A 14,768-nucleotide genomic window follows, 5' to 3' on the forward strand; every position below is an offset into this window, starting at 1 on the left:
TCTCTTGTGAACAACAAACAACAAACAGAAATTCAAGAACAACACGCATTTATTTATTGTGAATTATTGTCAACAAAAATGGCAGTGCCCGTCAACACAAACTTGTCAACATCTGCGGTCGAGTTGCAAGGCATGTGCAATTCAGCTACGGTAAATTCTCTGTTAGTTGAGTAATAAATAGGAAGTGGAAGAGTCACAGCAGACATTTCCTTCTTTTGTCGAAGATCATCCATTTGTTTTTCCGTTGCCCAAAATACTTCACAAGCTGGTAATTGAGATAGTGCAGGCGCAGAATCGGATGTAATAGTCGTCAATGTTTGCCCATCAAATTCTGAACCTTGAATGGCAATACCCTTAACTCCTACCTTGATGGAAACTCCTGATAAATTCTTCAATCCCCATGAGGCACTCAACACAGTCAAATCATCTAATTGCAATCCAGACTTTCTGGCTGTTTGTTGTTTGAGAGCATTGAAGAAGATGTGAGGATTGAACATGTTGTTGAGCTCAATGGGTTTTGAGTACAGTTTGCCTTGTGAAATGAGCATACAACAATCATGTAATTTGAGAGTCTTGGAAATAACTTCATTGATCCAAGCAGTCACGTTGTTGAATGGTCCATTTTCCCATCTTAATTGCCATCTCTCTGGTATGATGCCATTCATTAAAGAAGCTCCATTTTGATGGATGGAGGCGTCTATTAGAGCAATACCTTTGATCACATCACTAATCTTTTGAATTTCAGAATCAATAAATTTGATCAATTCCAATGCATTGTCCATTTCCAAAGTAAAGAAGGAATCTACAGGATCTGTGAGAACTTCATTATTGCGTTTGGTTGTTAAGAGAATGGATCTATTTTGATTGATGAGTGATCCCCACAATTGAACAATTGGAACAAGCTTAGAGGTCCATTCATCCTTGTTAAAATTATTTGCAGATCTTGAGCGAGTCGATAATTGTTTAAGATTATCAATGATCTTTGCACTGAGTGAAATTTGAACCAATCGATCTGCATTAGGAGGTAAGCCAAAGACCACAGGTTGATCAACGTCAGGAAGTTTTTCAATGAATTTGATGTAATCGTCATAAGAGTTGCTCTCTGGTAAATAAACTCCTTTGGTAAAGAGAGGTTCCTTGTTGTTGAGAATATTTGGGTTAAAGAATTTAGAAAGATAGACATTCAAAATCTTGGCATCATACTTGTTGTCAATTCTTCCTCCATAAATTGCATTCTCTAAGAGTCCAAAGATTGTGTTCCACTCAGGATTTTCGTTTTGAATAGCGGCTCCAATAATATCAGAAGCAGCTCTATAATCTGATGATGAAAACTCATAGAATTTAGACCATCCCTGTGGAATGTATGTTCTTCGTTCTTGTACTATTGAGTGGAACCAAGCCAGTAACATGGATAATCTCATTCTTGTCTTTCCAAAGGATGAAAATTCTGTCACGTTTTGAGATTCAAAGGTTCTTAGCATGTTTTGCTTAATACCTGGAGGAGACTCAAAGGTAAGTTTCAAACTTTGTTGAAGGAGGATAATTGGGAATTCTTCATGTGATTCTGTTGTAAGCCATAATCTAAAGTTTTCATTGACGTCGGAGAGAACAGCAATTTCTTTTTCCAGAGTTGGAAGCCAAGAGATAACAAGGTGCAAATTCTTCAAGAATAACCATTTTCCTTCTCTTGAACATTTTCTCAAGAGTTGGATTGCTTCTTCTGTTTGACCTTGACCCATAGCAAGTTCAATAAAGTTAGCGTCACCAACAGTTTCGAGAGCCATCTCTCTAAGCTCTTGAGAAGGATCAGCACCTGTAGTAGTTATTAAAAGAATAGGTTCCATACAACTACTTTCTTGTTTGTAAATGTTGGCAAGTTTTAAGGATGCAGCTGTTGACTTGATGTCCAATGTTTTCATGATCAAGTCAGAGATGACAAAGTACAATTGATCTGGTCGTAGAGTTTTGATGACAATTAGTTTGTCTGCATAAGAAATGGAGCTATCATTGACAGGGAACGACTTGATAGCGTCTTCTTTTGAAAGAAGCCAAGACTTCCATTTCTCTGCGTTGTTGAATTGAAGTTTGGAGGACACCTCTGGTAGTACAGAAAGAAGAAGTTGGAAAGCTTTGACTCTGTCAGTTGGGATCCAGGTTGGTGCTTGTCCAATAGACGATTGTTCTTTAACAACCATGTTACCGATAAAGAAATCCCATTGTTGTGGAGTGAATAGTGAGGGGAATAAGCCATGTACCATGTGCATACCAAATAATTGTCTATCAGCTTTAAACAATGATCTGGTAACATAATTGAATGCAATCTTTTGAAGCTCTTGTTTCAACAAAGTCATACGCAAGTTCACATCGGATGCCTTATCAAGTTTTGAAGTTAACGCATGATCAAATAACTTGATAAAGGAAGAAAGACTGAATTGATACATAGTGTTGATGTTCTTCATGTCTGACATGATGAAAAATAGAGTGCTTCCCATTTCTGCAAAAGGTTTGTACTGATTTCGCTTGGTTTCTAAATCTTGCATAATCTTACTTGACTCCTCCAAGCTGCTCATAATACTTTGACTCTTCTTCTTAATTTCTGCCAACTTGGTAATGAGAGATTCATTTTCCAAAAGGTTACCCTTCGAAGAAGCAAGCTCATTCAGCAATTGTTTTTCCAATTCGCTCAACTGTATCTTATTTTCTTCCTCTTTCTTGAGCAGCATGCTCTTCTTTTGTTCAATTTCTGGATTTTCATGTTGAAGAGTTTGGCTCAATAATTGACCTTCAAGACCTGATTTAGTGACTGTAAAGTTCACAACGGTCACTAGTGGTGAAGAATCGGGAGATAACATGATATTAGGATTTCTGGTGATCAAGTATAACTTGAAGTCATCACTATAGTCCACAGTTTTCTCTCCAACTACAACTGACTTTCTAGTTCCTTGAACAATAATCTCATTTCTAAGCAATGGATAAAGAATTGGATCAATATGATCAACCTCTTCAATGATCAATGTTTTGCCAAATCTTACTGATAGCTCCAATGTTGTGCTGAATTTGGTGTCATTTGGAGTTGTACACTCAACGCTCTTGTTCATCAAGTGCGTCTTTAACCATTCAACTGCTCGCTTTGAAGGATCAATAACGAGAGGATGTTTGATGCTCTCAAGTATTACAATGGCATTTTCTGTGGATAATTCATCTCCAGGTAGTCCTTCACTCTTATACTTCAACATCTCGCTTTCAGTGCTCATAAAAGATCTAAAGTCAAATTGTTTAAGCCCCACCAGTGGTTTCCATTTTTCAATGTATTCTTGTCTAATATTCTCAGGTGCATCAGGAAGGTAAACCATGAATGCGCTTGCTAACAACGCTTGGTATGGCATTTCCTTCATTTCCTTAGAGAGGGCATCCACTTGTTTTTCCCATCGATCTTTTTCTCCTCCCAATTTTCCAATTAGACTTTTAGCAGATGAAAGAGTTTTTTCAGCTTGTTGCAATCCTAATTTCAAAGATTCTGCCTCTTGTGTCTTTTGTTCATACTCGTCCTGCAATGATTTTACTTTTTCATTGAGCGCGTTGAGTTTTGCTTCACATTGAGAAAGTTGTTGATTCAACAAATCTTGAGATTTTTCAAGAACTTCCATTTCTCTCTTAAGAGGTCCTACTTGTTGAAGAACTTCAGCATATTCAATGTTTGCTTTCACCCATTTAGCAAGAGGAAGCGCAGATTTACTGCTTCTGGCAGCAACCTCAGGTTGGAATGATTCAGCACCTTCTCCATTAACATATTTTTTTACGTCTTCGAGTGTTTTCTTGTCCACAGATTCAGCATTAAAGCCCATAATTTGTTCTTTGACACCCATACGATTCAAGAAGTTCTGAATTCCTTTCCAAGAGTAGTCTTTCTGACCCATCAATCTCACCACACCTTCCATAATTTGTCTAATAGTGACTGGAGGTTGAGCAAGACTTTTGATTTCAGAAATTTCTTTTGGACTCAGAGCAGCAACGGCTTGTTTAGCACTATCAAGTAACGGCTCTATCGAACTAAGTTTGGAATTGATAATCTCTTTCTTTTGGTTTAGTTTCAAATCCTCTTCCTTCATCTTCTCTTTTAATTTCTCAATATCGCTTTGTTCTTTCACAGATTCTTGCATGCTCTTTTGGATTTCTACGAGAGCTACTTTCTTCTGTTCTTGTTTTTCGTTCAGTTGAATCTTTTGCTGTTCAGCTTTCTTGGATAATTCATCAACGCTCTTGGACGCTTCTTTCAGCTTGGAAAGACCTTTGTGTAAGTGATCTTGTTGCTCTTGCTTCACTGTCCTCTTCTTTTGGAGTGTGATGTTGAAGGTATCAATAAAGTTAACAAAGTGCAGAGGTGTCGCTCCTCTATCCTTGCTAATGTCATGTATATGGACAAATAATTGTAAAAACTCGTCGCTCTTTAAAGAAAGAGACTTCAGGTCGTTTTCATCAACTATCATCTTGGGAATCTGTTGAATTCCTTCGCTTGACCAGGAATCTTTCCAAATAATGGAGCATTTTGTAAAGATAGCTGGATTAGACCTACATTTTAGGTCAAAGTCTTTGTTATCAGGGTCCATAACTAAAATTACTCGCAAATTATTGGTCACTCTCTTAATAAACGAATTATATGCTGTGCTAGGCTGATTTCCTTCATCTCTAATCGTTGAAAGTATGATTTCTAGCTCTTCCTTGGAAAACAAGCCTGGAATTTCTCCAGAGCTTAAAAGACTGTTGACATATTCAAGCAAGGCTAATTCTCTCATGTTATGGTCTTCTAGTAGCAGGCATACTTTTTCATTTTGAGCTGCCTTTTGTATGACTGCTTTGATATCGTTCTTGAAATGCTTGACTGAATAACCAACGACCATCTTTGGTGAATAGAGTTCAAATTTCAAGAGATGACAAACCAAAGCAACAATATCGCTTGTTCCAATGCCTGGTTTGGTAACCAGAAGTAATGAACTTCCATCTCTACACAACACTCTATCAATCATGGCAACATATTCTACAATTTCAGGAACAAAGAATAGTCTCAACGGTCTATTTTCTCTTTCAAAGCTTTGTATAGCAGTCTTCTTCAAAGTACTTCTTTTAGCAGTTCCCGAATATCCCAAAAAGTTACCAAATTCAAGAGTTTTTGCAGGGCAAAGTATTTTCTTTTTGTCTGTTGTTGCGAGGCTTGTGAATAAAATTTTACCCAACATTTTAGGAGAATATCCAATACTTTCTAATTTCATGTGAATAGCCGATTCCATTGTGTCAAATGAAGTTACATCTTTCACCAATTTATCTCTGAATATTCTTCTTGCCTCGTAGGTCCATGCATCCAGCAACTCTGTACATCTATTACTTGTTGATGGAATGCTAAAGTTAGACAACCCTAAAATCCATCTTATCAAGTCTCTTGGTGTAAATTGGTAGTGAGCAAATTCGTCCACTGTAAATTTCTTGGTCACATTATCATAAAGTTCGATCATAACGTCTGTTAACAAATCAATATTTTGGCTTTGCTTCCAAATAGTATGTCCAGAAAAGTCTTTAGAAAGAGCAGCTTTGAGGTATGTAAAAACAATTTGTTTCAATTGTTGTTTGTCTGTGTAGGACATGTATGCTGTTCTTACAATCGAAGTAAATCTGCTGGTAAGATCATATCTTCCAACAGTGGTAGCAGGATTCATTGAAGCTACAATTTGAATTCTTTCTAATCCGATCCATTTCAATTCTTCGTCATAATATCCATTGTATGTAATTAATTGTTGCAAAAATGAAATCAATTGAGTAGTTCCATACTTGTCAGGACATGGTAGATTAATGTCCTTTAAGTAGAGGATCAACCGTTCTCCTTCCTTTGGTCGCAAAACCCTACCGTTGTTAGTAGTAAACACGGTACATGTTTGATTTAGCTTTTGGATTACATGACTCTCATTTGTTTGCGAATTACAGTGAATCCTAGCAATTTGAACGGAAGGTAGATCAAGGAAAAGATTTTCCAAAAGCATACCCTTGCCTGCGCCTTCTGGAGCTAATAAAATAAATGGTTCCATATTTTGCAGCCAAGGGTAAATGATATGTGTGGTTCTTTGAACGTCTACTGTTCGTATCATAGGACAACTTTGAACATTGTCAAAACTAACATCTCCAGACTCATTGAATGAATATTGGGTAAAGCATGAATCTTCCTTGGAATAATAATAATCAAGTGGTCTTCTCAAGTCGACTCCACTTTCACCACACAAAGTGTAAATATCTTTTGCCAACTTTTCTCTTGCTTTGATATTGAGAGAGGCACCTAAACCACGAACAAGTGCACATGCAAATTCGCCTTTGCTAGAAATATCTGTAGAAATATGCGACAATCCATTCATGATTATACCCATGTTGGTAGTCTCAATGATGAACTCTGATTTGTCAACATTGAATATTATTTCAAGGGCTGAGTAGAAATAATTATCGATCAAGGACCTGATATTATCGCTTAAATTTTCATGACTATTCATCCATGCACTAACAAAACTCTTTAAATCCACATCATTATCTGAAAGGAATATGACACCCATTCTACTAACTGTTGCAGGAGATGCGAATTTTAGACTGTGAGTTTCAAAGATAAAGTTGACATTAGAACCAAATTGAATTCTTTCTCCGGAAGGCATTGTCAGCAAATGGTTGTCATCCAACACAGAATTTAAGGATTCTACCCATTCTGGATCAATATCACCGTCACAAATCATCCATGACATGACATCTGGCTCTTCTTTGAGTATATTTCTAGAGTTGGCTGTAATGATACCATCAAACCATTCTCTTGTGTCCATATCCATGTGGCCCAATAGTTGATGTCTTGGCATGGCCTTTGGATTAACGACATAGGTTTTCATCTTTTGGTTCATCTTTTTTAGAGCCTCTGAAAGCACATGCCAAATAACGCTTTTACCAGATCCACTTGGTCCAACCAAAACAACTCCCATCCTTTGTTTGCAAGCTTCATAAAATTGTACAATTTTCTTGATCATGTTTGGTATTGGAACAAGTCCCATTTCGTTCATAACGTCCTTAATTGATTTTTCAAGCTCAATGTAGGAGATATCAGGAGAATCAATTCCTGGAAACACGTCCTTGATGATTCCGTTGAATAACACGGCGTCTTTGTGAGTAAGCTTTGAAAGAGTGTTTACACGGAGTGCCTTGATCACAATTTGAGCCTCAGCCTCCTTGCTAATATTTTCTGTGTGTTTTCTTGCCTGTCTGATTTGGGATCCACCAATATTCAAAATGGTTTTCAGAGAACGTAATCCCCAATCGTAGTGCTGTTGTGTACTCAATAATTGTTTGCTGAGTTGAAAAACGCTTACAATTTTTGTTCCCAAGTATTTAGCATGTTGGAAGCCCTCAGAAAGTAAAATCACTTCAGAAATAAGCTCGTTATCAGGTGCAGCCATAGCCACAGATCTAAAGAGTTGTTTCAAGTTGTCTGGAAGTTGGCTTCTGCCTCCATACCCTTTTCCTGCAGGATTGAGTGTCACAAAAATACCTGCGTTCAAATTCACATTTACCTTGTTGCCAAGTAATTCGATTGGTTTGGTTGATTTTTCCTTAATTGCAACTTGAATTAATTGAATTTGTTGAGAAATTGCTGACAGTTGATCAGGCTTCAATCTGTTAAATTCGTCGAAGCAACCCCAAGCTCCGCATTTTACCAAACCAATAAATATTCTACCCATACTATTAAAATCAATGCCTTCGTCACAATTGAAAACAAGTACCTGACGTCCAAATAAATGTCCTAAAGCTTTCACACTTTCAGTCTTTCCTGTTCCTGCAGGTCCGTAAGGGTTGCCACCATATCCTAACAGCATTCCTTGTGTTAATGTCAAGTAACATTTGTCTGTGAGTGGGGTATGAACAAGCTTGGCAACATTTCCTTGATATTCATATGTGTAATCAAATTTAGCATTGCTCATTCTGATCACGCATTTTCCATTCTCAATGTAGAATCGAAGTTGTTTCTGCCAAACCCAGTGTGTCACAGAAGTTACATTGGCTTTGATTAAAGCTTCAACAACATCAATGTTGTGAATTATGTCCAAAATCAGTGCTTTCACTTTCATGGAAATGACCTCGTCATCCTTTGCATTGATCGCCGTAAATTGATGTAACTGGTTTTTCAGACTTGTTAGAAGTTGTTGCAGAGTTTTGTTTTGGATTGCTTGCTCGCATTTTCTGGTAAAATTGATACTTTCTTGGAGGCAAAGAATTTGAGATGGAAAAGCGTCAATATCAAAATCTTTTGACTTGTCGCATTCAATCAAAAGTTGCTCAAGAGTTTTGAACATTTGTTGATCTAAGCTAGATAACCATTGTTCTACTTTGTCTGTAATTTTAACTGGCTCCTTCAATTGGACAACCTCACCTTTAGAGCTGCACATAGCTATAATTGCATCCTGTTCCTTATTAAACTGCACCTTGTAAATTCCTGCATAGAGTTTTTTTAAGTGAGTTTGAATTACTGCTGGATTTTGAGCTTGGCCTAGAATTTCTAATAGATCAGAGTCTCCAATAAAATAAAATCTTGGATATGCACTTCTTTTTTCTTCCAAGAACTTGTTGAGAGCTTTTTGGCAAACGTCTAAACCTTCAGAAATATTCTTAAGCCTATCCTTTAAACCAATAATTCTTTCCAACATAACAACTCTCTTTCCAATGGTTCCCTTATCGTTGATGCTATGGATTATATCAATGTAGTCCTTGTCAATACGATTGAACCGTTGTTGCTCAGATGGTAACGATCCTCGTGAAAATATTGGTTCCAAATATAACCACTTTCTTTGAATATTCATCAAAAAGTCAATAAAATCAGCTAAATTTGTAAGCTTTTGCTCCCATGATCGTATCTCTTCAATAAATGGATCTGCCCATTGAGAATCCTTGATAGATTGTATTAATGATTGATTGTCTCCTATTTGTGTCAATAACTCTTTCCAATCTTTGATGAGTTGTAAAGTCTTTTGAGTTCCCTTGTATTCAAAGGTTGAAAACTCTGTTGAAAGTCCCCACGCTTTGAGCTCATTTAGAGCGTCTCTAATTTGTTGCTCTCCAACTGCTCTAGAGCTCAACTCTTTAATGTTGTTGATTTTTTCAATAATGATAGAAGCTTTTGGAAGTAGATGGCCAAATTTCAATTCTTCAACTGTTACTTTCTCCAAACTAATAAGTCGGAAAAAGGTGTCCCAATGTTCTGGTTGCCATCCATCCCCAGTAATGAATTTGAGATAGTCTTTGAATTGACTATACTTTTCAATCTCTTCTCTTATATAAATTGTGATGCTGTTCTTTTCTTTCTCTTTCAAGTCATTAATCCAATCCATTACAAAATCTTCGAAAGTAAATATTTGTTTCTTAAATGTAAACCACTCTTGGGAAGTTAATTTTTCAAGATCGCTGATGAATTTTTCGTAAATACCCCAAATCTTTTCAAATTTTCCAATATCTTCATCAATCTCAGAAATTTCTTTTGGAGACTGAGTAATCACTCCAAAATATGTACATTCAGTTAAAATTTCTTCCCCTCTCTTTCTGAGTTCTTGAAATGCTTCTCGCTTCTCTTTGATAAACGATATTTGCTTCTTTGACGTTGATGCATCAACAAAACTATTATCTTTAGGCTTCAATTCGTGCCACTTGTTAGCAAACTTGGAAAGTTCTGTTTTAAATGAGAGTAATTTCGATTCAACTTCTTTTTGTAGATTACTTGTTCGGTCTTTTAAGTAGACTTCATGTGCTTGGAGATTATCATCAAAATCATTCCACTTTTCTTTGATATATGTTCCGTCTAGGGCTACACCGGCGACGCTTCTCAACAACCTGTTCTTTTTCTCGAAGTTATCGAACTCAGTGTAAAATATTGACTTCTCCTCACTGATTCTTCGACATGCAGCATGTGATTTTCCGATTTCATCCATAGATTGTGGATCTTTAACCAAATTTTCTAACGCTTGATTAATGAACTGCTCAATTACGTCCATATGCTTTTGAGTCTTGGTTCTCAAGGTTTTGACCAGTAAATCTCCCAATTTTTGAAGCTGGTCTTGTAGAGTTTCTTTGATGTTCTCAGTGGACACCGAAATACAATCAATACGAATCACGTTTTCGAGACGCTCGATTTCCTTTCCTTTCTCTTTGATCATCCTGAAGTTTGCCTCCCAATGATATGTTTCATTCAAATTGTCTGTGGCTATGTCTTCAAGCTCGTTTTCAACCATACCAAGTATTACAAACTCAGAAAAACGTTTTTTAACTTTAGCCAACCGTGTAAAAAGTAGAGTAGCCTTGTGGTAAACTGTCTTAATACCTTCATTGTTGGTATAAGTGATATTTTTGAAAATATCTGTGTCACTCAATCCTCTAAAAACAACAGGAAAGGCAATAAAATCTCTCATCTTTTCGTAATAAGTCTGTTTGATTTTCTCAAAACTTGGAGAGAATTGAACTCTCTTATCTTTAAAAACAAGCTCACATTTGAGCTCTGGTAGTTGTTCATTCAAAGTTTCCAAGCCCACCTTATATTGATAGTCAAGAGCCTTGTAAATGTTGTAATCCCAATGTGTTTTCCAGCTTTCCATATTTGAGTAATTTTGTGTTTTGAGGAACGAGAATATTTTAGCAATTTCTGTAACTTTGCCTGTCCATACTTCCTTTTCTCTTAATAGGTCAATATTCATAAGTTGAGAGACTTTATCACCGATCAGAATGTGATACTTTCTCAATTTTCTGTTTTCGGAAGTAAACTGCTCAGCAGCATTTTTCAGTTTGGCTATATACTTTTCTCCATTCGCTTTGCTCCAGGACTTGTCTTCTTTTTGGAACTCAAATATGACTCTCTCAAAATTGGAAGCGGCATCTATCAGCATGCTTGATTGACTCTTGATTACTTGTGTGTGTACATTATTATAAAAGTTTGCAATCTGTTTCAATGCAATAGCTTGTGTATAAAAATCCTTTGCTTCCTCAGCCAATTTTTGAACTCCTTGAGAAATACCAAAACCTAATACAGAGAGTTGTCTAACCTCTCGTAGTAGCGAAATAAGTCTCTCATTATAATTTACAACCATTTTCTTATTTTTATCCAAGCTTATCATGGAGCCTTTGAGAGATAATTCGTCCTTTGACTTTTCAACTTCTCTTTCCCATTTTGTTTTTTCCGAGTTGATAAAATTTTCTACTTCCATCTGAATTGATCCACATTGTTCTTGTAGTTTTTGCGATTCAGTCAAATCGTCCAAAAAAGTGGTTATCGTTATCACAGTAGACTTTAACTTTTCCTCAATTTGTTTAACTGAAACAATTCTTGAAACAATATCATTAGTAGCATTATTTTTGTCATACTTCTGATTATCCAACTCGGCCTTCAAAGTTTGAACATGAGAACGTAGTTGTCCTAACAGAGTTGACCGTTCTTGAGTGAGTTCTCTTTTGATGTTCTCTCGTCTAATCAAATCTCTATTTTTGTCAAACTCTAGTAATAAGAGTAGAGGTTTTGAAGACAATGCAGACAACTTGGTCCTCAACTTTTCAGAAATTCTCTTTTCGAGTGGCTGAATCATTTCTTCAAATCTGAATACTGCAGAATTCCATGATTGTTCGGCGTATGGTGTGATATAGAGTGGGTTCAATCCAGAAAAAGGAGAAAAGCAATCAAGTTTACAACATTCCTCTGATGATAAGTTATTTGCAAGTTGTTCATAACTACTTCGGATTCTTTCAATTTCTTCTAAGCGATGAAGTAGTTGTTGAATAAATAAATCTTTAAAATTTCCACCTTTCCACTTGTGATTTCCGTCTACGGTCCAAAGAGCAATCAAATCATCAACGCTTTTTGTCCAATGAAAACATGTTTCAATGGAAGAGTCAAGCTTTTTCTTTACAGATAAATAATCATCTCGCCAAATATCTACTTGTCCAAGCTTCATTTGAATGAACCTTCCTAGCGAACTACCAATGACTTCTATTAAATGTCTCATTCTTGCTTCGGGATATGGCTTCGGGTCGAAGACATCTACCCACAACGAATCTAAAGCATCCTTGACTTTGTCAATCAGCCCACACTCACCAATCAAGTCATCTAAATTTTTTTGGTGTAAACTCGAAAAGTCTGAGAGCAAGTTTTTTTGTTCAAGAATTTCATTAATTTGTTGTGCTTGCTCACTTCTTGAGCTCATGTCTCTCCAGTATTGAAATTCTTCTTGAGGAGTTAAAAAGAAATATTGTTCTCTTTCTTCAGCTTCTCTAATGGTTTCTGAGGATTGTTTTTGTACAAGTGATTGAAGCCCCATTTCAAGTTGGTTCATTAAATTTTGAATAGAGGGATTGTTGCGAGAGTTGTTGGAACTTGCTAGTAATGGTCCATATACCTTTTGGAGCATTTGCAATAGGTCAACCCCTGTCGACAGATCGTTTGACAAGGACCCAATTTTGACATTGTTTTCTTTGCTATCCATTTTCATTTCCTCTACAGAATTAATTGGAGCCTCAGATCGCTTCATAAAGTGTATTTCGTTCACGTAATCGACTCCCGACACTCTGTTTGAAATTTTCAACTATTTCCGAGTATAACAATAGTGAATACAACACAACCCGATCATCCTCGGTATACAAACCTTATTGTTTTCAAGCAAGCAAACTTCCAAAAACGATTCGTTCCCGTCCAAAAAGTTTGCAACGCTCTCATCCATATGAAGGATATCCAGAGCACTCTCTCCCTGTTTCGAAACTGAAGAGAAAGCGACCTTAATCCATTCCTTGAGAATGGCAACTCTTGGATCGTTCAATTCGAGCATTATTTTTTTGTTGATTTTTGTATGATTCGGCAACGCCCCGCCAACTTTTTACATTTGAATTTTTCCCAGATTCATCTCACTTTGAAGGTCAACATATTCACAGCGTGTTCTCCTTCACAGCAATGTTGTTGTTGTTCTCTCGTGTCAGTCCCTTTTTCATTAGAAATGTGCCGTATTGATTCCTCAGCTTGGACAGATGATACGAGGTCTGGTGTGGAAAATGCTTTACGCCTACACCATTTGGCTCAAAATATTTCATAAAGGACGAATATCTGTCATGTAACACGTCCCAATTAATGCTTTGATTTAAATCTAATAAATCACTCCTGGAAATGAAGGCCATGAACTGAAATACTCCTCTTTCTCGCATTAATCGTTTCAAATGATGTTGAAAGGTCGGATTCGTGCAAAAGAGATGGAATTTTTCAATGACAAATACAACACTGTACTCAACTTGACTCAACACCGTGCGAATGTTAAAAACGTGGGTGTTTGTTGGGGATTCAATTGAAGGGAACAGCCAGAACTTCTTGACCTGTATCATGCTATGTGGGAAAATGAGGTTTTCTGAAATATAGTTCAGCAATTTGTTACTAATGTCATAGAATTCGTATGCTACCACGTTTTTCATGCTGTCTCTTGTAAATCGTTCATAACGTAATTGACAGCCTTCATAGAAATATTCTTCCTGTAAGTGTTCGAGTTTTTCCTTAATTCTTAAAACTCGATGTTGAAGAGATTTATAAAACAATGATGGAATAACAGGTCTTCGTGCTCTGTGAAGATATCCAATGTGAGAGTAATAGTAATTGTGATCCAATAAATCATTTTCCATGTCCATAGATTCACCTATTGCCCATTCATATTCATCGATTTTATCACGAAGGAAACCTCTGTATTTTTCGAGCCAAAAAATTGAACAGTTCTCCATGTCTACTACCACTTGATCAAAGACGGAATGAGTCAAAGCAAAATGATACAGGTCGTTCAATGAGAGAAATCTAGAAAGAATGGAAAGACAATCCATGTCAAGATCTAAAATAATCATTTTTTGTTTGGTGATGATTCTAATAATAATAATATTGCATCATGATGGTGTAAATGTGAAATGAAATATTATTAATGAATAGAAATAATTTAATTTCGGAATAGCACTGCTTTGATGAAAGACACTAATTTAAAACCATGTTCTGTGATTCCTCCGACAATATTGGGATTTCTGAAGATGCCTACTTTTTGGAAGAAGTATCCGAGTCATCTTTGATCGTAATTTTGATTTGGGCGACCTCCTTTCTATTACTCAAATAATTCCAAGCCAACAATCCAGCAAAAGCTGTTCCCCAAACACCAGCTTGATATTTCCAATTCATGACGAATTTTTTAAATTGTTAATTTCTCAAATTGTGGAAAAAAAAGCAACTCTTTACGAAATTAAGGGTGTGTGTTGAACGTGAGCCAAAATTCACCAGCGAGTTTGTTAGTGATGTTGTTGACTTGTTGGCCACAGAGAATTCTCACACAAATGGGGAGTGATGCAACCCGCGTTGAACCACACATGTCTTTACCAAGCATCAACAGACTTTACTATCACCAACACAACAAACAACTTAATTCTTTAAGATTTATTACTCAGTTATGCTTGCTTCAGTTCACAAGTACGCAAATATACTCGCAAATAAGGCTGTTTTGAAATGGGTAAAAATTAACGCACTTTCGAAGTTTGTACTTCAAATTTCCCGACCTAAATGATTCAGCGTTCCAAATGGAAGTTTAAAACTGAGTTGTAGTGGACATTAAGGAGTCTTCGATGCTGAATTTACTTTGTGCTATATGAATCATCATAATTATGAACAACCAGGGTCAAAAGGAGAACAATAATTCAAACAACGTTCAAGGTGACCCTAT

The 14,768-nt window shown here is 36.5% G+C and overlaps 2 protein-coding genes across 2 annotated transcripts; both read right to left on the minus strand.

The window, feature by feature from the left end:
- Positions 1-53: 53 nt before the first annotated feature.
- C9374_003324 (uncharacterized protein) lies at positions 54-12,863 on the minus strand (the record flags this gene model as incomplete). Its single annotated transcript, XM_044692840.1, has 2 exons — positions 54-12,623; positions 12,684-12,863. The coding sequence occupies 2 exons, from the start codon at positions 12,861-12,863 to the stop codon at positions 54-56; spliced, it is 12,750 nt and encodes a 4,249-aa protein (XP_044549502.1).
- A 97-nt stretch (positions 12,864-12,960) lies between these two features.
- On the minus strand, positions 12,961-13,911 carry C9374_003325 (uncharacterized protein; the record flags this gene model as incomplete). Its single annotated transcript, XM_044692841.1, has 1 exon — positions 12,961-13,911. One exon carries the CDS (start codon positions 13,909-13,911, stop codon positions 12,961-12,963), a length of 951 nt encoding a protein of 316 aa, XP_044549503.1.
- Positions 13,912-14,768: the final 857 nt, after the last annotated feature.

Source organism: Naegleria lovaniensis (assembly GCF_003324165.1).
Source record: "Naegleria lovaniensis strain ATCC 30569 chromosome Unknown tig019, whole genome shotgun sequence".
In the NCBI taxonomy this organism is placed as follows: Eukaryota; Heterolobosea; class Eutetramitea; order Acrasida; family Naegleriidae; genus Naegleria; species Naegleria lovaniensis.